General features: G+C 46.6%; 1 protein-coding gene across 1 annotated transcript; it reads right to left on the bottom strand.

The window, feature by feature from the left end:
• Positions 1-1,715: 1,715 nt before the first annotated feature.
• LOC147712471 (uncharacterized) lies at positions 1,716-15,444 on the bottom strand. Its single transcript, XM_086919656.1, has 4 exons — positions 15,264-15,444; positions 4,805-5,032; positions 3,925-4,053; positions 1,716-2,180 (listed from the first exon to the last, which is right to left on the bottom strand). The coding sequence occupies exons 1-4, from the start codon at positions 15,442-15,444 to the stop codon at positions 1,780-1,782; spliced, it is 939 nt and encodes a 312-aa protein (XP_086775782.1). The 3' UTR covers positions 1,716-1,779.
• Between the last annotated feature and the right edge of the window lie 10,801 nt (positions 15,445-26,245).

Below are 26,245 nucleotides of genomic sequence, written 5' to 3'. Positions count from 1 at the left end.
ATCAGTGGTGTTGTAATATTATATCACTTCCTGTTTTTCGTTGAATAATTACAGGCCGGGTTTCAGTCTCTGCAATGGGGAAAAAAGGATGGAGTCAGGCTTCACAGTAGCGAGCCACAATTCAGCATCAGGCAGGCAGTGGACAGGGTGTCTTCTGGTGACCAACATCGGTGGACGAAGCGTCGGCTGCAATGGAGGAGTGCCGCTAATAGGAGGATTTTTTTCTGCGGGCAACTTACTTACCACTTCCAACAGGACCACTACAACCACATAGATACAGTATCCCTTGCCTTTTTCTCTGACTGTGACTGCATTTCTTGGCTCTCTCTCGGCTTCTACATTGATCCCTTAACACATCACTTAGTCCACTCCACTATCTGCACCACACATAGTCATTTGTAAGTGCTCCTACGTAATTCGCAAGTCGCAGCACGCCCCAGGCCGTAGAGGACTGGGATGGCCCCAATGATGAAGCATGTCACCAAGGGGCAACCCTGGTGAGTGAGGGGACACCTAGAAAAAAAGCAATTTCTCCTTTTCTATCTACTATACCTTCTGTCAGGTTACGCAGCCCCTAAGCGCCTACCGTACTATGAAACTACATTTCCCATGAGTAGGCGGGAGACTTGCAGACTATTTAGTGAGACTATATGAGAGTACCCTTGTATGTTAGGACAGCACTTCACTGATGCCTGTCTTGTCTTCTGTTACAGGTATCCTTTCCCTGCTGACCCTACCTTTACCCATCCCACATTTTTTATTTTAGTTTGTTATTTTTCTCCCCCGCCTAATGCCTCGAACACCCTGTGTTTACACTTCTGGGTGTTGGTGACATTTGGAGGTGGAACCATATTTGCATCGACTGGATCACGGGGAGTAAACCTGACACCTTCCAGACCAACCCCATTGAGTGTTGTTGTGAATGGATTTATAGTGACCAGCAAGGCTCTCGGGTATCTGGCTACAGAGACCTTATGTTGAATATCGTTATCAATAATTCCACACAGGCCCTGTACTGTCGCATTCTTTCTTTCCACAGTTGTCGATGATATATTCTTACTCTGCTTGACAAAGAACCATTGCTAATGTGAAAGAACTTCAACCGAATTAGTAGTTATACTTTACCATTTGTTAGGCTACAATGTGGCACTGCTCTACTGTACTTCTGTCACCTGCTATATTCTCAGTTGTACCGTTGAATTGCTCAGGAGGACAAACCAGATTTCATTTTCTTTTTTTTCATAGGCATGCAACTGCCACTGTGTCACACCACTAGTACCACCGCTATGAGGAAATTTTATCCGACCAAGATTGCCAACGTTATTCGGTGTTTCCCGTGGAGCCAGCCCTGGGTCTAGCCCTACTTTCAAACACAAATTACAGGTAAGATAAGCGTTTGGTGGTTTGGGGGTATAATGGAGTATTAGTACGAGAGACGAGAGACTGAAGGTAGTACTACTAAAGTCCTAGGACTCTTGGATTCACTTCACTTAGTCTGTGAGAGGCACTTAGTGTTGAAAACATTTGGCCATTTACACTTAAAGGAAGAAAATGGAACTAAACTTTCAGGAAAACAGTCAACGTTAAACCCCCACCCACCAGGCAAGCAGTAAAAAACAGGTATGCTCAGATAAAGTTTGAAAAAGTATATTTATATCCCTAACAAAATAATCTCCCGCAAGACCCTCCCTAACCCCAACGATTGTCCTTCAAAAGTCCCCAAAAACCCAACTCCCAATTCCCACCCCCCAAAAGTCTCTAAAAAAGGGGCAAGGGACACTATGGGTGGATGCTGTTAACTTTTTGGGCCAGGGCATCATGCTCCTCGCGGAGCAAGGCGAGCTCCTGCTGAAGGCGGGACACCATCAGGGTAGTGCGGCGCAGGCGTGCCTTCACTGCCTTGCAGGTGCAAGGCCTGTGAGAGGCAGCTGTTGGCCTTGCTGCTCGGCGGTGGCGTTTGCCTTTGGCAGCCCGGCTCAGTCTCGGTGGACCACTGTGCTGGGTGGCAGCCCGTGGGGCCACGGAGGCCGATGCAGACGACGTTGTTGTAGTTGTCGACTGCACACTTTCCACGTCCTCCAGGGCCACCAGCCGCCGATATTCCGCAACAGTGGCCTCGATCCTCCGTTGCCGGGCCGCTCTAGCCAGCTCCTTCCTCCTTGTTCGTTTGGAAGGAGAACCTATATGAAGAAAGAAAGACATAGTCTGTAACCAATGCTCTTTAAGATTAACTCAATCATTCAGCAGAAATTTGTGCTGCAGTACAACTAGCAACTTGCAAGCGCATTACATAACTATTGAGGCCAGTATCTATCTAACCTCACACTTCTTCATCCTTGCTCTAACATTAGTGGGAGTTTAAGGAACAAATTCTACGAGCACTGTGGACTTCCATTGGAGTCGACTATGAAAGTACACCAGTCTTATTCTTCTTCTTATCTCTTGTTTTGGAAAATTGGTACGTTATTTTCTGCAAGCCGGCATAATGCCAGCGCGGTAAACTTGCACCCGAGAAAAAGAGACGCACGCCATGAGGAGTGACCTAGACTTGCGTTGCCGTTGCGTTACTGTACCCGTCCAGTACATGCAGGTGGTGAATCTCTTACTTTTCTATTACGGGTGGCACTGAGAATACTCTGTTACAACTCAAGGGCTACTGCTTAATTAATTTAACTTTCACCCTACAGTGGAAATGAGTACTAGAAATGGAAAATTGAAGAAGATAAATAATCTGATTATCTATCACTTCACATGGGATGTTTTTGCTTATATATGGGATGACTTTAGGTGCTTTGCTTTTTATTGAGTGACCAGTGATACATCCACACATGAATGACTGAGTACTACTAAACTTATTAAGAGAGGTAGGGAGTGGCCACCATAATAACCGGATCTATGCAGTGCTTGCAATACAAACTACTGCTACTATTTATGGTAGTATTTGGACAAAATTAAAAGTTCTTTTCCTTGCCTTTCCTACACTGGAACGGACGTGCGGGTGCAGTGTTACATGCTCTTCAAAGTTACACTTAGTTCATCCACTGACCATCTACTCTCTCTAGATCATGGGTACTCACAAACTTTCTCTCAGGGGCTACATTTACAGTGTAGTTTGGGGCCGAGGGCCGCACTGGTGGGGGCGGAGTCAGAGGGGGCGGGGCTAAAGCAAAACCTCATCCACTGAGCCACCAGACCCAGCATTTACATACATCTCTCTCCCTCCTGCTCTCCCTCCTGCCCTCCCTCCATCTCTCTCTCCCTCCTGCCCTCCCTCTCCCTCCCCCTCTGTCATCTCACTGTGTGTGTGTCTATCTGTGTCAGCCTTCAGCCCGGGTTGAGACCGCTTCCTCAACGCGCACACACAGACAACAACACCAAAGTACTTAACAGGTCTTTAAAAGACCATTAACATATTATTGAGGCTTTGTTTGTTTTAGCGCCCCTGCTTCTCCACCCTGACAATCACTCCTTGCCCGGCCCCACAGAGCAGAGGCTTTGTTCTATTTCACCTCTTTGTGGCCTTGCATCTCCACTCTGCTCTGTGGGGGCTGGGGGAGCAGTGATTGTCAGAGTGGAGATGCAGGGGCGCTAACAGGTGAAATACAAAAAAGCCTCTGCTCTGTGGGGGCCGGGGGAGCAGTGATTGTCTGCAAGGTCTGCGCACCGCCAAGGAAGGCTTGCCGGGCCACCACCGGCCCGCGGGCCGTACTATGACTACCCCTGCTCTAGATACACATATGCTATCTAAGAGTCAGATAGTAGCATGATCCAGGTATATGGACACATACAGTTTCTGTGTCACCCACCCAGGCTGTTGTCCTTCCACCCATCATTGCTTCATCATTCACCCAGCCATGCATCTCATATTCTTGCCTTCCCAGCTAGTCTTCAATCTCAATAAGTAAGGAATATATAAGAGCTTACCTCTGGCCGCCACCACCACCGTCTCAACTCTCACAGCTGCCGCCGCCGCCTCCTCCCCTGAAGAATCGCCCTCCGCCTCCGTGTCGAGCACCACCACCTCCACACTGGCCCCGCCACCAGATGTTCCACCTACAAAGTACATTTAAGAATGTTAGAATAAAGCACTCACTAGTCACTAGTATTTGGTATAGGAATGAAGACATGTGAAAACAATGTAATTTGTGACTGTCTACGTTAAAGTTAAAAAAAATGTCCCTTTTTCCAGGGAAGGTTGTCTTGCTGCACTTTTTGGCACAACTGATGAAGGCTGTTTTTTTAACACGCACCATTTTTCTCCACACAGACAGAAGATGGACTTCTAACAACAAGATCAAGTTGAAACCAGGTGAGAGCTCGGCTCGACCACAAGAAATGTCTTCAATTAATCGTCAGCACTAACCACTTTTCCATTATCAGTTAAACGTTTAGTTTTATTATGACTTCATTTTAATAAATGTGTTTACTTTTAATAAAGCTTTTAAACTTAAATACAATCTGTGTTTTTTGGTCCAGACTAGAGTGACTGAGCGAAAGGTTTTGCAATTTTTGCAAGCATGAGTCCAGATAGAACACTTCAAAAGACATTATGGACAATCCCAGAGGACTGCACTAAGTTGATAGAGCTATTGCTGACTAGAATCATGGGAGTTTCGCCAACCGTGCAATCTTAGTTAGCTACACAGACAGACTAATAAGAATAATCTAGTAATACCACAGGGAGTCATAGTAGAGGCAGGATAAGAATTTAGATACAGTCTACAAGAAGAGCAAAGACAATTTTGAAAAAAGTCAAATGAGGAACGCTAGGAAAAATAGGTACTAGTCTAAAATGAAAACTTACTGGGGCCAGCAGAGGAGCCCTCGCCTGCCCGATCCTGGCCCTGTTGATGAACAGCATCCGCCGCCTGCTGCTCCTGTGTCCTCCTCTCGCCCCTGGGGGGAGCTGACGTACAACATGAAAGAAAGAACAGAAAACATGGATGATTGTTGCTTGTCAATGTCAACCAAATCAAACATTTCAAAAGAACAATAACAAAATATTTCTGCGAAATTATATTGATTATGGTTACTTTTCATTTATTTGCGGACCTGTGACTTCGAAAGTCACGTAACTCACTAAACAAAGTACTGAAACGTTCACCTAGGACTGGCAGGCAGCAGTCCGCAGGCAAGACGCAAAGTGACAGACAAACTCCATTGTGATTTCAGTCAGATCAGTGACAACACTAACAGTTGCCTGCTACATTACCAGTCATTTAAATAGTCAAACTATCAATCCACCGCCACTATTTTTCTTATTGTCAGGGTTACAAAGGAAGGGGCAGATTTAAGCCCTTGCGGCTCTTTTGCGCCGTTCTTGCGTGACTTTTGTGACGCAGCAGCTAAACAAAAAAGGGCGCCATGGTGCGGCGTATAATATTATAACAACGTGACGCATTTGGGAGATGCATCCCGTTATAAAGCCCTGCGCCATCAGGGGGCGTTCCGGCGCAAGGGAGGGCATTCCTGCGCTGGAACACATCCTAATAGTGGCTGAGGGAAATCTACAAAATATCAATCAGTCACCTTTAGGACAATGATGCGTCACACAAACCCTGCACCTGCTTGAAGCAGACGTACGGCTTGACCCAGCATTGGGGAGATAGGGTACCCCAGAGCATTGATGGAGCTGCGCCATCGTTGCGACGCAACTCCAGCAGTAAAGCTTCGGTGACGTTTTGGGCCCATGGTGCGCCGCATTGCAAATACGGCGCACCATGTTTGGTGGTGGTAGCGGGCCGCACAATTAATGGCGCATCCCTGCTACTTTGCAGGGATGCGACGGTAATTGCAATTCTGCCCCTTAGGGGCATACTTACTTACGCGTTCTGGCGCATCTCCAGAGATGCGCCAGATCAAATGCGTCACGCAAAACTACCCTTGCGACACGGCAGATGTGCCTCATTTACAATGCAATATAGAAAAGGTACCTTGAGGAATTATTTCAAATATTAGTCAATATTTCTCATATGCCATCAATATGTGCATTCGTTCAAATAAACATAGGAACCATGGTGACCATCATTTTTCTTTTATATCATATGTTATATACGAAAACAGTAAATAATTTGCAACAAATTAAGAAAGGCAACACAAACCACACTATTACAATCGATATCTTTTCGATAGTGTGTTATACTGTTGGTACTGTATGCATTATATACATATATACATATCGTGCTCCTGAAGCCTCAGTCAGCTCATGCAACAGTCTATAAACATAAATGTTACGGTTCTTATTTGTAACCAAACAGTATACAGGCGTCGACGTTTCGGTCTTTACACAGCGATTTCCACCAAGACCATCCTCAGGACTGTATGTTGCTCAAAATATCTACAAAAATATACAATATGTACAATATATTAGACCCCGTTCCTAATGTCCAATATAATTGATTGTCTGCTAACACTAACCGTCACCACACCCAGTGTGACTCCACATAAAAGACATTACTCACTATGTTCCACGTAGAGAAAACCTCAATCCTCACAGACTGATAGAGAAGTCTTAGCCATAGACCATCCAATGTCAAGTGTTCCTGTGCAAACAAGTATCCACACTTAAATATACACATTATGCGCATATGCCTACATATTACTCCAACTGTAGTCCAATGTTAACTGTTCCCCATATAAAACATTCATTCCGCTTACCTCCTCCAACAGATAGAAACAGTTGAGACCGGCTCATAGATTGTTCATATTTATACCATGTTCGATTGGTGTGGTTCCAATCTAGGGTGCAAAAACGGGAATTAACTTCCATAAGTTTCTATCAGTGCCTGGATAGACTAGCAATATCCCAGTGAGCCGCTGTTGGTACTTACTTCCACACTTAACATCGAGCGGGATTCAATTGCACTCCGTCTCGTTTCGCAAGTCAGCTCGTAATGGTAGCGGAAGAGACTACATCCAAGACACGCACTCCGCGCATGCCCAGAATCAGGACGTCGCTATGGTTTATGAGGCGGCCATTGCTAAATGGTTTTAAAACCTCCACTGTGCAGCTACACAGCAATTCCAATTACGTGAAACCAACTATTATAAACCCGATGCATTTGTGAAAGGTGCTTAAAATATATACAATTTAATACAGCTAACGTCTCATTTGAAACCAATTGTAGATAAGGAAGTCGGCCTTACAATAGGGACCAGTCCAAGACAACCACCATCCACAATAAAGATTACACATTACCATGCCCTGATAACATAAGGGACATCATCACAGGGTTGCTAAATTGTGCCATTCCACATATTGGTTCAGACCATGCACCATCGTCCTGCACATCCATATCCATCTGTTTTCTTTAATGGTTAGCAGACGATCTACATTGGTCCTTCTTTTTGACCCCTTAATGACCTCTAGCACAAACCATTTCATGTCCTGTGGACCATGTAACTTTTCAACATAGTGTTCTACTATGGGTGCTGTCAACACTTTGCATCTAATCCTAGATTGGTGCTGGGTTATTCTTTTTTTCACCTCTTGGGTTGTCTTCCCAATGTAAGCTAAGTTACATGGACATAATATACAGTAAATGACGTTCTTAGTCAAACAATTTGAATGATGTCGCATCGTGAATTCTTTACCATTCAGTGTACATGATTTGGTCACAGCAGTTGTATCACAGGCTACACATTGTCCACATGGATAATGGCCCACTCTAGGTGTCAAACCCCATTGACTGTGTATGGTATTAGCCCTTGGTTCTCTGTATGTTTTAACCAGGAAGTCACGTAAGTTCCTAGCCCTTTTGAACGCAAAATATGGACATTTCAGCTGTAATTCACTTTTCTGTATAAGGTGCCAGTTTCTTGTGACAATCTTTTTAATTTCATTAGATTCAGTTCCAAAGGTGGTAACACATGCTATGGTATTTTCTGCTTCCACTTTTTGTTTGCTTTGATCCAGAAGTGATGACCGGTCATAGTACCACGCTCGTTTAAGAGCTCTTTTTACCAATCTATTTGGATATTGTCTGGCCACCAGTTTCTGTTGTAGAATCTTAGCCTCCCTGAAATAATCCTCCCTTTTGGTACAGTTACGCTTGATTCTCAGGAACTGGCCAAAAGGGAGGTTGTCTCGTAGGTTCCTGGGATGGTGGCTGGAATACTTCAAAAGCGTGTTACGTGCTGTGGGTTTTGTATACAAATTTACCACCAGGTTACCATTGTCATGTAGAATGTTTAAATCTAAAAAATTGATACTTTTATTACTATATTCAATAGTAAATTTCAGGTTGTCATTTTGTTCATTTAACCATCTGTGAAATGTTAATAGATGATCCTCGCTTCCTTCCCAAATTAGACAGACATCATCTATATACCTAAGGTATTTAGTAATGTGTGTACCAAATGGGTTGTTATTGTGAATGTTTTTATTCTCAAAATCTGCTACATACAGATTAGCTATGTCGGGAGCGAAAATCGCTCCCATCGCCACCCCCTTTCTTTGACCATAAAAGTCATCGTTGAACAGGAAATAGTTGCACTCGAGAGCTATTTTGGCACATTGGATGACAAAGTCAACTGGTACTTGCATAGGGCGAGTCTGTGTATTTAGGATTTTTTCAATTATATCCACTGCTTCCCTCTGTGGGATATTGGAGTACAAACTCTCAATATCCATTGTAACGAGAATGTTTATCGAAGGGTCAAAGAGAACACCTTCCAAAGCATTTATTACACTGATACTGTCTTTAGTGTATGATTGGGTGAGTGGTACGAAAGGTTTAATAAAGAAATCTACATACTCGGCCAAGGGTTGTAAAATTGACCCACATCCTGCAACAATAGGTCTGCCGGGGGGGTTTTGTTCGTTTTTATGGATTTTCGGCAGTATATAAAATGCCGGAATGGTAAAATCATTCTTATTTAAGTATTCATATTCTCTCTGACTTAGCCATAACCCATCAAGACCTGTCTTTGTAACAGTTAATATGTCTTTCCTGATCTTCTCTGTCGGGTCACCCCTTAATTTAGTGTAGTGAAGAGGGTTATTAAGTTGACGCAGTGCCTCTTGATCGTAATCAGTCTTATCTTGCACTATTATGCTGCCCCCCTTATCTGCAGGTTTGATATAAATATCCTCCCGTTTAGCCAGGGTAACCAGTGTCTCATGTTGTTCTTTCGTGAAATTGTATCTCACATATTTCTTTTTTTCTTTGAAGAGTTGGTCTATTTCTAACAACACTACATTTTCAAAAGTTAGAAGTTCCTTTGGCATTAGGTTGTTTGCCGGATAAAAAGTCGAGGGACAACGGAGACCTGTAACATTCCGTTGGTTAGATGTTATTATATTACCTTGACTATTGCTTGGGGTCTTATTGAAAAACTGTTTGAGACGAAGAGTGCGAAAGAATTTCTGGATTTCCATTATAGTTGTAAAGTGATCATTCCTATTGGTAGGTACGTAAGATAGTCCATAGCTTAGCAGTTCTAATTCTTGTCTATTCAATTCATGTTTAGATAAATTAAATATAGGTACCACCTCTAAGGTTGGATTTGAAATCCTAGTATCATTTCCTGAATTCATTTCGTTTACCACTCGTAAAAGTTGTTCCTCGTTTGCCTGTACCCTGGTGTATATTGGTTTCTGTACCAACCCCTCCGGGTTGATCGAGTCCGTCCTCGTGCTGGGGCCTGGCCTCTCGGTAAAAAAGTACCCCTACCTTGTCCTCTACCAAAACCTTGATTTGAGCTACTGCCTCTCTGTGCACTATCGTCTGAGTTTGTGGACGCTGTATCAGAAAAAGTTAAGTGTTTAGTAGTCCACTGTGCTTGTCCCTGACCCTGTTGAAAAAACTCCTTTTTAAGATAAGGATATGTTCGTTCTTTTGAGTAGTATTTGAGATCTTTCTGTAATTTATCGGTTTTTTTCAATATATTGGTCTTCAAAAAATCAGCTATCTGGGTTTCTAACTTTTTTAAAAACTCCTCAGCATCAGTCACTGTTTGGTCCTCCCTGATTTGTTTTTCTAAATCTGCTATTTCCTGCTTTAGTTTATCAATGTGTTTATGCGCTGTTTCAATCCCTAGCACCATCCAGCTACGTGAACATTTATTGGACACATAGCTGAAACCTGTCTTGAAATCTTCGTCCTCTATGAAAATAGCCGGAATATTACCTACTTGTAACCCTATCGGGATGATGTTATTATTCAAGCAATCTGTAAGAAATTTTGCATGCAATTCTGTTCTTATTAGTTTCTTACGCAATCTTTCTAAATTATTGCGAAGCGTGGTATGTTGTATATTATGTGTGGCAGTGATCGTCTGAGGTCCCAGTAGTGACAATGCGGCGCGCCCTGGCGCAAGGGTAGGCACTTGCGTGAGGCATCTCGTCACGTAAGAGCGGCGCATCGCTGGAGTCACGTCGCCAACGCAATGCAACTCCAGTAATGCTCAGGGCCACCCAATACTTAACATGCTGTGTCAGTCCTTTCGCCTGCTTCGAGCAGACATAAGGAATTGAATTGACGTAGCAGCGTCGCAGAAGTGCCTGCGTTAAATCTTGTACATTTCACGCAGGCAATTTTGCGAGGCGCACAGCCGCTGGACCGCCCACCCTGCGTACTAGGAACGCACCCATTGTGGTGCAGGCCCATGGCTTTATAACATGACGCATCTCCCTAGATGCGTCATGCTGTAAATGACTCGCAGGGATGCGGCACGTTTACGCCGCTGTTGCGTCACGCAAGGCAACGTAAACGTGGCGCAAGGGGCTTGTAAATGTAATCTGCCCCCTAGTGTCTAGCATTACGCAGTTCTGTAAAGTACACTCATACATAATAGTTACTCAGGCCAATGAGACCACGAAATAGAAAACAAATAAGCATAGTAGCAACGCCACTGAGAAGGAGAGCAGTGCACCTGAAATGCACAGAAGATTTTGAAATATAATTTAACTACAATGTAATCGTCATCAGCGGCATTATTGGCTTGCTCCATGTAAAAAACAAATATTTGCAATACAACAACACAGAGCAGGAGAAAACATCATAGTAGTGAGTGATTAAATGGCTACTACTACTCACCAAGCCCGGGGATCTCCAAGCCGAGCTGGTCCAGCAGGTCGCGCTCGCGGTCCAGAAGGTCCGTCCAGCGATGGGTGACCTGGCTGTAGGTGCGCTGGACCCCGTAGAGGTGGGATATGGCCCAGCACACCTTCTCCCACCGCTTCCGGCGCTCCCGCATGTTGTAGCCGCCGGCCGCGATCCTGCCGCCTCCCGCGATGGTCCTGGGCAGGCGGCGCTGGACGAAGTAGACCAGCGCGCCCACTTCCTCCGGGCTGAATATCTCCCGTCGCGTCACCTGCTCCCCCCTCAATCTCCCGCATGCTGTCCTGCCACTGGGTCCAGCACTACTCCCCGCCGCCGCTGCGGCCCTCAAGTGCCTGGGCAGCTTCACGGCGCCTGGCTTGACCATGGTCTGGGCAGGTAAGGTAGGAAGAAGTAGAAAATTAAGAAAGAATAGGATAGGGAAGAAGAAAAGAAAAGAGTTTAAAAAAGTAGTTTAAAAGTAAAGAAAAATAGCAGAAAAGACAAAAATATACAGCTAGGAAAAGAGAGGGATAGATAAGAAGCAAAATCGTAAAAAAAAAACTGAAAACAAGCAAAGGATGGCAAAGATACCAAGAGGATTAAACACCATGCCCAGACACAGGAAATGAATGAAAAACAAGATGGCCGGCGCCCGTTCACGAGCGCGAAAGTAAGTTCGCGCGAGATTTTCCTCGCGATCCCGTGCGAACCTCTAGATTTCCCGCGCGATCTCGTGCGAACCTCTGCTCGCAATGCGCTTACTGCGCGAGATTATACATAGCGGGCGGAAACGGAAATACGTCACGCAAACAAAATGGCCGCGCCCGTACTCGACCTTGGGGTAAATTCGCGTGTTGCGCTGCAAGCGGCTCGCGAATACTGCAAAAAAACTCGCGAAACAACAAGCCGCAAAAAAATAAAATGCTCATTCGCACGAATTGGCGGCTTCCGCGGTCGGTTTCGCACGACGCCGCGCCCCGCGAATAGCGCGAAAAACACCGAAAAACGATTTCAGCAAAAGCAAAAGCAATGAGCAGGTGCAAAAGGTCAACCTCATGATTTGTAAGGATTCTTTGTAGTGCTTCCTGAGGGGGCCCTCCAGAATTCGGTTGCCTGCTTGCAACTATTGTGTGACCCTGCTCTGACCTTAACTGTATGCCACAAAGGTCCTGATTTACAGCTAAAGGAGCAGACAAGCAGGTGCCAGGCTGGAACTTTAAATTCTTTCAGTGACACATTAATTAGCCCCTAATTCATTATTGTCAGTTGGGGCAGGGCAGGTGTTGTAACTAATTTTGCAACAATGAAAGCACTTAGCAAGTGCAAAAGATCACTAATCAGGGCGCACTAAGGAAGCAGGTGCCAGCTAAAAAAATATTCTGTGACACATTAATCAGCCCCAAATTAATTCAGGTCACTTGAGGCAGGGAAGGTGTGCTTTGCTTTGCCGAAAATAATGTACACTGGACAACCAGAGGGTGTGGTGATGAAACAGAGGGTGGCATGGGTGGGCCAGAGGGTGGCATGAGTAGTCAAAGAGTGGCAGTGGTGACAGAGAGTGGCAGTGATGAAGAAGAGTGTCCCAAACAGGCTGGACACGTAGAAACAACAAGTTCGCGAAACTTGCGACCCGACAGGTAAGTTCGCAATTTGCGACATTGTACAAAACCCTCGCGAACTGGCAGAAACCCGCGCAAACACAAAAAAAAAAAAATCTGCAAATTCGCGAGAATTCGCGGATTTCGCGGATTGCGAATCCGCAAATCCGCAAAATTTGCGAACGCGAGATCCGCAAAATTCGCTCATGCTTACATCCAAGACTTCACCTCAGTGATGCCTGCAAAAACAGCCTTTGCGATGCTCCAGCTTACCAATAGACGCAAAATCAGGCTTCTAGGGGATTTACTTGCTCTGCCGGTCCTAAAAGAGTGCTAAAACATACAGGGTTTGTAAGTTGTTTCTTCAATCTTTATTGATAAATTAACATGTACTTGATCAGCAGAGCAAACAACAAGCCAGCAACTGCCAGATGCTCCCCCAACATCCTCTATCCAACTTGACAGTAGTTGCCAAGGTGGCTCATGCATCCCAGGTTCTAAACACAGAACCTAACAGTGTATCCATCAGTGGAGAGCATTCATATTAACTCCTGCAGGTGATTAGCTTATGTTTAAGGCTGGGCATTTAACTCAGCTCCGCTGGTGGAGTTCACAGAGTTTTTGTCACTCCGTGCTCTACTTGGAGTGCGAAGTTTGGCAAAAAGTCTGCCTCTGCCGTGTAGTGGAGGTTACCAGCACTTGCAGGCTACTCTTACTCTATACACCGAGACAGACACCAGAAGTGCTTTTGTTCAGATTGAAGCAATGACACACATTGCCACAAACGGCAAAGATCAATTTGCACACAGCTATTGGCTACTATAAGCTGCGCAGCCTCACATTTACAAGATGGAGCTGTGCCGCACCTTCCACACAGTGGGTTATGGGTGCCCTTACGGGCCCCGCTGCTACTTCACCCGTAATGCCGAGGAGCGGCACCAGGCCGTGCCAGCCTCTCCTTCCCTCTTGCCTTTCACTCCAGTGGAGACTTCAAATGTGCAGCAGGAACCAGTAGAGGGGCTCCTGCGAGCAGCCGCGCCTCTGGGGCTTCCCCACCTCTGTGCAGGCTCGGTGCAGGCTGGTCCTGAGTCGGTCTAACCCCACACGCTATCGCAGCTCTATGCAAAAGAGTTGTGGCTTCTCTCGACCAACAATGCCTTCGGCTTCAGTTCTCTGTGGGCCACCAGCCTGCTCACCTCGCTGGCCACTTCTCCAGCCTAAGCTTCTCCAGCTTCCCTACTGGCCGAGCCTGCTTAGCTGGTAGCCCCACACACCGCTGAAGCTCTATGAAGAGGAGCTGCAGCTGCTCTCAGACAACAAATGCTTTTGGCTTCTAGGCAGGCCAACCAGAAGCAGAACCTGCACAGCACAACAAGCACTGCCAGCACCAGCAGCGACTTGGAGTCAGCCCTCCGCCATGGGATGAGCAACACCACAGTAAGTAAGTGCACTTTTAAACTAACCAGTTATTAACCTTTCTATTTTCTGTCTCATACCTGAAGCTTGAACTACTGTTACTCCACCCACTTGCGGAACTTTGTGTAGTGTGGTGGAGTTTTTGGATCACTTTGCGGAGTTCCTCATAGAAGAACTCCGTGAACTCCACCCAGGCCTACTTATGTTTGAAGTTAAGCAGTTTATTTTGGGGAGTGGATAAGAGATTTGTATTAAGATCAGTTGTATGTTCCTCTTATTGAGTATGAGGTGAGAAATGACACTAGAAAGTGATTCAAGACTCTGGGTGAACCCAATCAGCACGCAGCTCACCAGTGTCCTCAACACATCCATCTCCACTGCAAACCTTCCGAACAGTTGGAAAAATGTGGACCTCAAACCCCTTCTAAATAAAGCCTCCTCTGACCACAGCAATAACAAAAATTATTGTCTGATCTTCCTGCTCTCCTATCCGGCCAAAGTACTTGAGAAAGCCATCAACATGCAGCTCACAGAAATCCTAGAACAAACCCACCTACCGCATGCCTCACAATCAGGATTCAAGACCACCCACAGCCACAAGATTGCACTGATCGCTGCCACAGACAATTTCAGAACACGTCTCGACCGAAGAGAAACTGTGACCCTGATCCTCTGCGACCTCTCTGCAGAATTCAACATGGTCTCCCACAACACCCTCATCAACAGACTCTAAAACATAGGCATACAGCAAGATGCCCTCAAGTGGACAGCCTCCTTCCTTACAGGACGCACAGAGAGCATCCAACTGCCTCCCTTCGCCTCTCCACTGAAAGACATCATATGCGCCATTCCTCAAGGTTCATCCCTCAGTCGACACTATTTAACATCTACATGACCCCATTGCAGATGTGGTCAGATCCCGCGGTCTCGGCATAATCTCCTACACAGATGACACCCAACTGATCCTCTCGCTCACCGAGGACCCCTCCAACTCCAAAAGTAACTTCAGCAACGCCATGACCAACATAGCCAAATGGATAAAAGACAACTGCCTCCAACTCAACTCCACCAAAATTGAAGCACTGATCTACTAGAAGAACATCTCTGCATGGGAGCCCAGCTGGTGGCCTGCAGGACTCGAACCCTTACCCACACCGACCAACCACTCATGCAACCTCTGCATCATCCCCGACAGCCAACTCACCATGAAACGACAAGTTAATGCAGTCATCTTCTCCTGCTTCCACACACTTCCCTGGCTCCGCAGATTCTTCAGATGGATCCCAACCAACACCAGAAAGACCATTACCAGCTGCCTTGACTGCGGCATTGCCATCCACGCCATCATCTCCACCCAGCACCACAGAAGACTCCAGACCATACATAACTTTGCAGCCAGACACATCCTGACCCTCCCCAAATGAACCCCCATTGCTCCCACCTAAGAGACCTACACTGATCCCCATCCAGAAAAGATGCTAGTTCAAGATCCTCCTGCATGCCTAAAAAGTCCTTCATGACCTAGGACCTGCCTAACTCAACCATTGACTGAGTAAGACCTCCGACCCTTGGTCTTGGTCCACTCTCTCCCCGCAGCTCCGCTGTGCTGTCTCTTGCCTCCAGATGAAGGACTGGGTTCTTTAAGACCCAGCGGTGCCAGGGCACAACACCTGAAACCTTCGTGGGTAACCTGCTCCGGCGTACGAATGACAGAGACACGGGACACTTCCTTCGGCGTCAAAGATTCAAGGTTTATTTGCTGCAGGGAACACAGATATCACGACAAGTACAACTCGTGAGACTTGGGGAGACTGCTTCAAATTGGTTCTGTGGATCGCTCCTTTTATACAGTTTTTACCCATAGGACAACATGATACACAAAGGTTTACAACCCGGTTCCCACCATTATCCCCCAGAGGGGTCGTTTTGGTCACTTTGATACACATAAGGTCCGGAACATAAGTGCGGAAACATTTGGCGGTTCCCAACTGTAAAAACCCATCTTCCCAACATTAGTGCATTCCAATCAGCAGTAAAACAGATCGAAATAGGAACAAAGACAGGTGCAGAGGAAGACGGAGACAGTGGGGAGATCGGAAAGGGTGTAAAAGGGGAGGTATCGGGGAAACACGAAATACAGGCATCAAAGGGACGTGCCTAATGAGATGCACGGCTGAGACAATAAACCGGCACGGCGAGATGAGCCTCGAGCGGGGCCATCTGCCTTACAGTATCATCCCCCTCGTCATAAAGACACTTACAAAGGACATGTGTCTTCTGCAAATATCTTGGGAGTCCCAGGGTCGCGAAGCGGACATCGTCCGTTCGCTGGCTACTTGAGGGCAAGAGACAAAATGGATGCCGTATCTAAGATGGAACCCGTGGGTACAGATGAAAAACCCACATAACAAACAAAACGGTTTAAGTTAGCACAGCGAAACTGCGCACACTTACTAAACTCGTCATTTGCGGTTCATAGATACCAGACTCGACCATATTCGTGCGAGTCGAAAACACCACTTACAATTGTCACGGAACCTCAGACGCTCCTTTTGCCCTCATGTAGGCAAGCACTAGTCGGAATCATATTCGATATTCATCAGACCATCGAGATGTTGCTGTAGCATAGCTCTGTCCAACCGAGTCCCCTTGGTAACAGATGGCTGTCTCATACACGTTGTAGCACAGAGGCCACATAAGGCAGGACCGCACTGCACACAAAGGCAACACGTGAACAGGAACACCACAACGACTCCGATGATCATCAGAATCTTCCAACCCCAAGTCGACATCAGGCCCCAAAACCACCCAAGTAGCGTCCAATCCCCTACATCCACGTGTATGGATTCGGAGATCTTATGCAACTTCGAGATGGCTTGATAGACAGTCGGAGCGTTATCAGGAATGAAAATGCAGCAGCTCGAATGGATCACCTTACATACCCCACCTCGATCTGCTAAGATGACATCTAAAACCATACGGTTTTGTAACGTCATAAGTCTATCCGCCTGACGTTCAGTGGTGATATTACCAAGGGCACTGGCAGTAATATTAGCTGTCGATTCTACAACTCGAGTCAACTGTCTCAGGTTCCTACTATTAACCATAGGTCCCCAAAACGGGAGGAAACCCTTGAAAAAGTCTCCTGCCTCTTGACCGGCAGTATCCTCTTCGCTAATTACGCCTCGCACAACTCTAGTCTTATGATAATCGGCATCTACAGTGAACGTCGGAGGCAACAGATTTGCAATGAAGCATGAGCCCATGAAGTCAGCGGGCAACCATGCGTATGCACGATCATGGCAGATAAAGTATGTACCCTTGGCAGCCAGAAACACAGGGGACGAGAACATCGGCAGAATGTAATTTTCAGTGCAAGCACTCGCTCCAAGTCGGGCTTGCAATCTTCGGCCACGACCTATGAGACAAAAATTACCAATGTGGGGTACGACCCATATCGGAGGCGAGCTTTTAAGCTGCTTTTCACTGGTGAACACACTATATTCGCCTCTACTTAGGACCCTATAGGCTTGTACCTCTTCTTCGGGAATAAGCGAGGGATCATAGATATCGCTATCTAGGTCCTCTATTGCTATCGACAAAGGTTTTTGATACGAGGTAGGACCAGAGTAGGGGGAACGTGGTTCTCGAATGGTGTGGAAACCCAGTGCGCTTCGAAACATTGTCTGAAATGCTCGAGCAGACCCTTGGGAACTATACGGTAACACCAGATATGGAATTCCCTTATCCGTAGTATGTGGCATCAACCCACACACCCAACAATTAGTAGTGTTAACCACTAACTGATGCTGATGAAGGAGCTGAATAAAGGAATTATTGCGGAATTCTGCACGTCTAGCCTGTTCGTGTTCGGGTAAGATATGAAAAGAATGAGGAGAAGCAGTGGAGGTAAGTTTAGGGTCAGGAGTAGGAGTAGGTGTAGCAGAAGGTAAGAAGTAAAACATCGTGTAATACACCCCACCCGCCAATAATGCAGAAGCAGTCAAAAACAATACAAATAATTGGAATATAAAACATTTGGTGCGACTGAGTTGCTGCAGCTTGAATCTATGAGCCTGAGCTCCTTCCAAATCCATCAACTTCGAGAATGCCATTCCCTATGACCGTCCGCAACGTTTCTTGACGCACTTCGTTCTGTGTAGCAATAGTCAATCCCTAGGAGTTCCCAGGAACCGACGGCCTTTAACCTAGCGTCAAGACCTACTATCCGGAAGGAAGTACGCGCGCGGCCCTACGGCCTTTAATGCACAATATATATGCAAAACAATGTCTCTCAGCTGTGGAAGCAAAAAGTATAAGGAATAAAGCTCAATGTATATATACAAAATAATTACAATGGTACGAATGTTCAATACTGATCACGGAAAACGGGATAATGCAGTTGTTAATACAGCAAAGCAGGATCTTTTATTAGTCTTTAGTGCTAGATCGCAAAAAGTATCGAGTTTTCCCAGGACGTGTCTGTTCGTCGAACAAAGGATCCGTTGAAGGGACAGCGTCCTGTTGATCAGCTGAATGTTCTGGTCTTGAGTCCTTTGCTGACGATTGTTCAACAGTGTCTCTCTACTGCACTGAGGATTCTCCGACAGGTTGTGCGTCGCTAAAAGGTACAAACGCCGGCAATCCTTCGGTTTCAGTTGATGCAATGCCTTTCCTCACCCACGAGTCTGCTGGCAACGGGATGGGGACTTTCTTTGTGTGGGTGGCGTGCACCCAATTCTTCCGCCCCTCAAGACGAACTGCAGTTCTCGTGGCAAGGAGGACCTGGTAGGGTCCGGTGAACCTCGGGTCCAAGTTGTTCTTGCGCGAAAAGTTCCGCGTCACCACCCAATCTCCGGGCTGGAGCTGGTGGCCTGGACCCTCCGTCCGCGTCGGCAATGCTTCGTGAACCTGTTGGTGAATTAACCTCAGTTTAGCAGTCAAGTCATGAAGATAATCGATCAACATTGGATACTCAAGATCACAGAAAATACCTGGCCTAGGAACCCCCCAAACATTAGCAGGACGACCGAACACTATTTCATAGGGACTAAACCCTACTCGGGAGTGTACAGTCGCCCTAGTTGACAGTAATGCTAAAGGTAAAGCGTCAGGCCACAAAAGACCAGTCGTAGCCTGAATCTTTGCTAACTTTAGTTTAAGGGTGCCGTTATACCCTTCAACCAAACCAGCTGACTGGGGATGATTGGCGCTGTGGAATTTCTGATTAATTCCAAGGCCCTTACACACATTCTTCATCACACTACCCACAAACTCACTTCCGTTATCTGACCACACGACTCTAGGCATTCCATACCGAGGAAAATATTCCTTCAGTAGGATTTTCGCAGTAGACAAAGCAGTATTGTCTTTGAGAGGATAGGCCTCGATCCATCGGGAGAATGCGCAAACCACGACTAAAACGTATTTCAGGTTATTGCATCGCTCCATATGGATGAAGTCCAGTTGGATCACCTCAAAGGGACATGAAGGGGGAGCAAAACTGCCAGGGGGAGTTGGGGTTCCCTTGCCAGGATTGTACATCATACACACCATACAATTCTTCACCAGACGTTCAGCACATTTCGTGATACCATCATTCTTCCATACAGGAGACAACAACTTACAAATACCTTTCGCGCTAATATGTGCTAACCCATGCGCCATTGTCACAACGGCCAGCACATACACATCCGGTAACATCCATCTTTTCTGATCAGACAAATCAATCCAACAACCATTCGCATCCAACTTTCCCGAACTTTCTTTCCACTTCGTCTTTTCAGCCTCGGTGGCCTCATTCTGAATTGCCTTTACACTCTCAATAGTGTCCTCACACATGCTCGATTCTGTAGGCCACCTAACCGAACTCGTCACATACATTCGAGTGCTAAGGTTCCGGGCAGTCTCCTTAGCAGTCTCATCCGCAAACGCATTACCACGACCAACATCATCCGTCACCTTACGATGCGCACTACATTTAACAATCGCTACTTGTTTAGGCAACGTCAGTGCATCCAAAAGATCATTCACAAGCAGGCCATGCTGAATCTTCGTACCATGCGACGTCAAGAAACCTCTCTCTCTCCACAGTCGTCCAAAACTATGCGCGACGCCAAATGCATATTGGCTGTCGGTAAACACATTCACACGTTTCCCTTTTGCTAACACACACGCTCTAGTGAGAGCGATCAATTCTGCGGCCTGGGCAGAATTCTGATTCAACCTTGCAGTCTCAACAACAGTATTCAACGTTACAACAGCATAAGCAGTAGTCACATCGCCATTCGGCAACTTAAAACATGACCCATCCACATACAGTGTACCATCTGGATCTTCCAATGGGGTGTTTTTAAGGTCCACTCGACCTTTTGTTTCTTCTTCTGTCCTCAAGTAACAATCATGTTCTGCTACTTCATCTGACTCTGTGCTAATTGGTAACAAAGTTGCCGGGTTCAGAACATTACAACGTTTTATTTGAATGTGGCTTGCCAACAGCGTCAACTCGTACCCAGACAACCTTGCACTCGTCAAGTGCTGAGTTTTCGTCCGATTCAAAAGAGTATCGACTGCATGTGGAACCATCACCGTAAGCATATTATCCATGACCAATCCTGCTGATTGTCGGATGGAGACCGCGGCTGCCGCTGTTGCTCTCAAACAACTCGGCAATGCTCTAGCTACCGGGTCCAAGGTCGAGGAAAAATAAGCACATGGACGCTGTTTACCACCAAAAGGTTGCGTTAAGACACTCAAAGCACAACCTTCTCTCTCGTGAACATATAATGTAAACGGCTTGCTATAGTCAGGAGTACCTAACACAGGAGCCGAACATAATGAATCACGCAGTTCAGAAAAACTTTTCTGACATTCTTCCGTCCATGGTAAAGGAGTTGAAACATCCTTGCACGTAAGAGCCACTAATGGTTTCGCTAGCAATGAAAAATTTGGAATCCATTGCCTGCAGTACGACGTGATACCTAGAAAGGCACGCACATCTCTTTGGGTTTTTGGCACAGCCATTCGCGCAATTGCTGCAATTCTCTCTGGGGTCAACCTCCTTCCCTCCTTTGACAATAAGTGACCTAGATAGGTTACTTCTTGACAACAATATTGGAGTTTAGAAGGGGACACCTTATGATTCAACTCACAGAGATGTTGCAGCAGCGACACCGTAGCAATTTTGCAAATGTCCTGAGTATCAGCAGCCACCAATAAGTCGTCGACGTATTGGATTAAGGCCGCACCGACCGGCAACCTAAACGCATCCAGTTGACCCTTCAAGGCTTGACTGTAAATCGATGGACTTTCACAGTAGCCCTGAGGAGCGCGTTTGAACCGGAAGCTGCGTCCACCAAGAGAGAAACCGAAAAGGTCTCTGCTCTCCTCGGCAATTGGGATGCTGAAAAACGCATTTTTCAAGTCAATCACCGAAAACCACGATGCAGAAGCTGGAATCAGAGTCAGTAGCGCCGTGATGTCAGGCACAACAGGGAATTGAGGAACCACAATTTTATTCACCTCCCGTAAATCGATAACAAAGCGATAAACAGGCGGTTTTGAAGGATCAGTACGTTTAAGAATGGGCAGTACAGGGCTGTTGCACACGTTTCCCCGAGTCTCTTCAATAACGTCTTTCTCGATCAGATCATAAATGATCGCTAACAGTGCTCGTTCACCATCAAGGGAGATACGATATTGGGGAATACGTGGCAACCGCACATTAGATTTCAACTGAACAACATAAGGGGAGATGTCAAGCAGGCCCACATCATTTGGACCCGTTGCCCACAAAGACGCAGGAAGAGAACTCAATTCCGGTGGGAGCTTGTCGAGAGACAAGTACATGGGAGAGACAACCCTCTCTCCCAACGTAAGCTTTACACCCGCAGGAGAACAATACAAAGTCGCATACAAACGTTTGAGCAAATCCAGACCCAAAAGATTTTCACCACAACCCGTAGTCAAAATCAACGGAGCTCGGAGCTCACGTGGCCCAATTGTAAGGGGCAAAGGGCGCGAAACTGGATTGCTAACAGGGGCGCCAGAGAATCCAACAGAAACATTTGTTAAGCCAGACAAAGGTGCGCCAGGGAGTTTCGAATGCTTAATGGAACTTTTCGCTGCACCAGTGTCCAACAGAAAAGGCTCAACGACGCCCGATGTAGCAACTGCGACGTAAGGCCCTCTCTGATCAACCGGAACTGATACCACTCCCTCTCCTTGTCTATGGCTGTCCTAGTAATTACTGTCGTCAGTTCCCTGATCGACGTAATAATCGTCTACATTGTACTGCGCAGATCGTCCTTGCGACGATCCACGTTGATCAAAACAATTATCGGAATTCGATGAGTTATCTGAACGATCGTTCTGAGCACCACGACCTCTACCACGTGGTGCCTGCTGCGAACCACCACGACCTCCTCTAGATGAGTTACCACTATTACGTTCGTTTAGAACAGGACAATTGAATTTAATGTGACCCTCTTGTCTACAATAAGCACATTGATTGTACCCTAACGAGGATCTTTGGGAAGAGGAGTCATTACGAGTTTGGGATCGGTTCGATTGCGGCTGCGGTCTATTTTGTTGCGAAGTATTCTGATTCGAACGTGGAGGATACGCTTGCTGAAGCAGCACTTTAGTTTTTAGCTCTTTCGTCTTTTTATCAGCACGGTCGCTCTCCTCTTTCTCTCTATTCTCATAATATTGTGCCGTAGCCAATATCTGAGCTGAAGTAGAAACGGCCCATGCACTTTCCGAATTCTTTAATTTATTGCTCAAGTCGGGCAGTAAGTTTGAAACAAATTTATCCACGAACAACCTTTGACCACCCTCAGTGCTCATATCCTGACCACTATGGTCAATGAATGCTTCCTCGAACCTCGTAAAGAAGTCGGAAACACTCTCGTCCTTCTTTTGCTTACAAGCTGACAATTTGTCCCAATTTACCCTCATAGCTGGCATAAGAGTTTTCATTAATGTGATAATTCTTTGAGGAAGATCAACAATCAGCTGGTCGGGTTTAGCAGCAGCCGTTTGACCGGCATCTGCCGCTACAATGGCAGCCCAAGCAGCACCTAATTCATTCGGATGGTTTTCATGACGAATCTTAGCCCATACCGGTTGCGGTACGACATTGCCGAACAACATATCGATATCGGCAAGATTCATTACCGTAGCATCTACGAGCTGCGATAGTTCTTTGTAATACCCTGTAGGATTTTTGCGTGGGTCAGGCAAAGATTGCTTCACCTGTAAGACTTCCGAGCGTTTCCATGGGAGATGTATCCATATTCTCTGGAAATGCCCCACTGTCGTCGGAGGAGCGGCATTAGGATTAGGTGGTATCCAAACCGGCGGAACTTCTCGCATAGGAAATTGACCAGACTCGTCTGGCTGTCTTTCAATATCCTCAACAAACAAGGCTTGAGGTATAGGAGTGGGACGAAAAGATAGCAACCGTTCAACGGCTCGTCGAACGTTGGTATCCACTATCAGTCCAGCCGAAAACTGAAGCTGTAAATCGGACAACGCGGTCAGCACCTCGTCAGGTGCGTCGGCCGATATCTGATCACGAAGGACCTTGCACATTTCCCCGAACACAAATCTCTGGGTTGGTATATTGAACTGACAAAACGTGTCGAGTACAACACGGGGTGGATTTCTAAGGGGGTGCGTCATCCAACCCATCGCCATATTATATAGCGAAGCACGTTCCCTATTACCTGGAAGCTGACTACGTCTCTGAGGACCATCTGAACCGGCGGACCCAAGAACAGGTCCGAGCGAATGAAAGAAGCTAGCCGCAAGAGGAGAATTACGACTACGAGTAGAGGGAGAAGTATAGGACACAGGACTAACAAGTGAAGGAGTAGAAACAGAAGCAACAGCAGGAGTTAATAGAGCAGGAGCAGTAGCGTGAGCAGGAGTATGTGGAAGCGGAGGAGCAGTAGGAATAGCAACAGACGAAGGAGCAGGAACAGTCGGAAGAACGGGTGCAGGTTGAGGAACAGGCGGAGGAAGAATAGGTGCAGGAACAGGTACAGGGGGAATCACAGGAGCTGCGGTACCCTGTACGTACGGAGGTGGCGATTTCATAAGATAGGACATTAAAGGATCCTCAACTGCCTCATCCTTCTTTTCCGACTCCGTAGGCAAAGCAGGATAGCACTTATCTATAGTCATACGCTGTAATCTGTCAAACACTTCCTTTTCCCTAACCTCCTTATCATGCTGAAACTGCTCTGCTTTCTTTACAATGGTACCAGCACTATCTCTCTGATTTCGCTTAGTCTGTCTGATTTCTTTCTGTCGGGCTTCTTTACGCCACAACCGAAAGGCATCAAACATGGCCGGCCTTGACTTTTTCGTGAACAATTTAACCTCTAGATTATCTAAGATCGGGGCCTCGAAGCTACCATGTGGTGGCCAGCGAAGGTCACCGTCCTTCTTCGTGTATTTGATCCAATAATCATTAAAAGTAATCGGGCCTAGCCCATGTTTGCTGTACAGTTCATAAGTGGGAGTTCCAACCGGAGGTATCGGACACGAGTCCTCCAGTCGGGAATCCGTACCACAAGGTCTGAAACAACTAAACAAAGTACTGCGACCAGGCATCTTGCACACTAGCCGAGTTTCACAAACTTCAAGGGTTACGGGATTTACCAAGTCCCAGCAAAGAACAAAACCCTCGGTTTTTGGCGGCTGCAGTCGTCAAACAACACAACAAAGTACCAAGAACTACAAATGCAATGGAACCATGCAACCACTAAGTAACCACAACCAAGAACTCTGGGAGCGACCCACAAATACTTAACTCAAAGATCGATGGCGTCTCCAGGAAGGCCCGTCAATCGTCTCGCTATACCAAGGTCTACGCCAGGCGCCAAAACAGTTCTACAGTCAGGGCAGCAGTCCGTCGCAGCCGTCAGGAGGCGGGAATCTTCGCGGGAAAAGTCTTCGGGCCACTTGTTTCGACAACAGGATCGATGAAGCGGAGTGCACCTTCCCTCGGAGATTTCACACGAAGTTCCTCACGATCGTCGGGCTTGGACCGGTACCACTGATGCAGCCCCACGTTGGGCGCCAACTGAAGGACTGGGTTCTTTAAGACCCAGCGGTGCCAGGGCACAACACCTGAAACCTTCGTGGGTAACCTGCTCCGGCGTACGAATGACAGAGACACGGGACACTTCCTTCGGCGTCAAAGATTCAAGGTTTATTTGCTGCAGGGAACACAGATATCACGACAAGTACAACTCGTGAGACTTGGGGAGACTGCTTCAAATTGGTTCTGTGGATCGCTCCTTTTATACAGTTTTTACCCATAGGACAACATGATACACAAAGGTTTACAACCCGGTTCCCACCATTATCCCCCAGAGGGGTCGTTTTGGTCACTTTGATACACATAAGGTCCGGAACATAAGTGCGGAAACATTTGGCGGTTCCCAACTGTAAAAACCCATCTTCCCAACATTAGTGCATTCCAATCAGCAGTAAAACAGATCGAAATAGGAACAAAGACAGGTGCAGAGGAAGACGGAGACAGTGGGGAGATCGGAAAGGGTGTAAAAGGGGAGGTATCGGGGAAACACGAAATACAGGCATCAAAGGGACGTGCCTAATGAGATGCACGGCTGAGACAATAAACCGGCACGGCGAGATGAGCCTCGAGCGGGGCCATCTGCCTTACAGTATCATCCCCCTCGTCATAAAGACACTTACAAAGGACATGTGTCTTCCGCAAATATCTTGGGAGTCCCAGGGTCGCGAAGCGGACAGCGTCCGTTCGCTGGCTACTTGAGGGCTAGAGACAAAATGGATGCCGTATCTAAGATGGAACCCGTGGGTACAGATGAAAAACCCACATAACAAACAAAACGGTTTAAGTTAGCACAGCGAAACTGCGCACACTTACTAAACTCGTCATTTGCGGTTCATAGATACCAGACTCGACCATATTCGTGCGAGTCGAAAACACCACTTACAATTGTCACGGAACCTCACAGAGCCTGACCATCTCCTTGAGAGGTTCGAGGCTGCTGCCCACTCCTGCGCCTGCTGCCCGCTCCAACTGAGACCAGACTGCCTGCAACCACCGTAACCTTTCTCATCTGTTTTTTTCTTCTTAATGTTTTCCCTGTTGTGCCACTTTTATTGTGCCCATATGTGTCTTGCTCT

This window comes from Lissotriton vulgaris, chromosome 5 (genome assembly GCF_964263255.1).
Source record: "Lissotriton vulgaris chromosome 5, aLisVul1.2, whole genome shotgun sequence".
NCBI lineage: Eukaryota > Metazoa > Chordata > Amphibia > Caudata > Salamandridae > Lissotriton > Lissotriton vulgaris.
The sequence above is the reverse complement of the archived record's forward strand: the minus strand, read 5'-3'. Positions and strand labels throughout refer to the sequence as shown.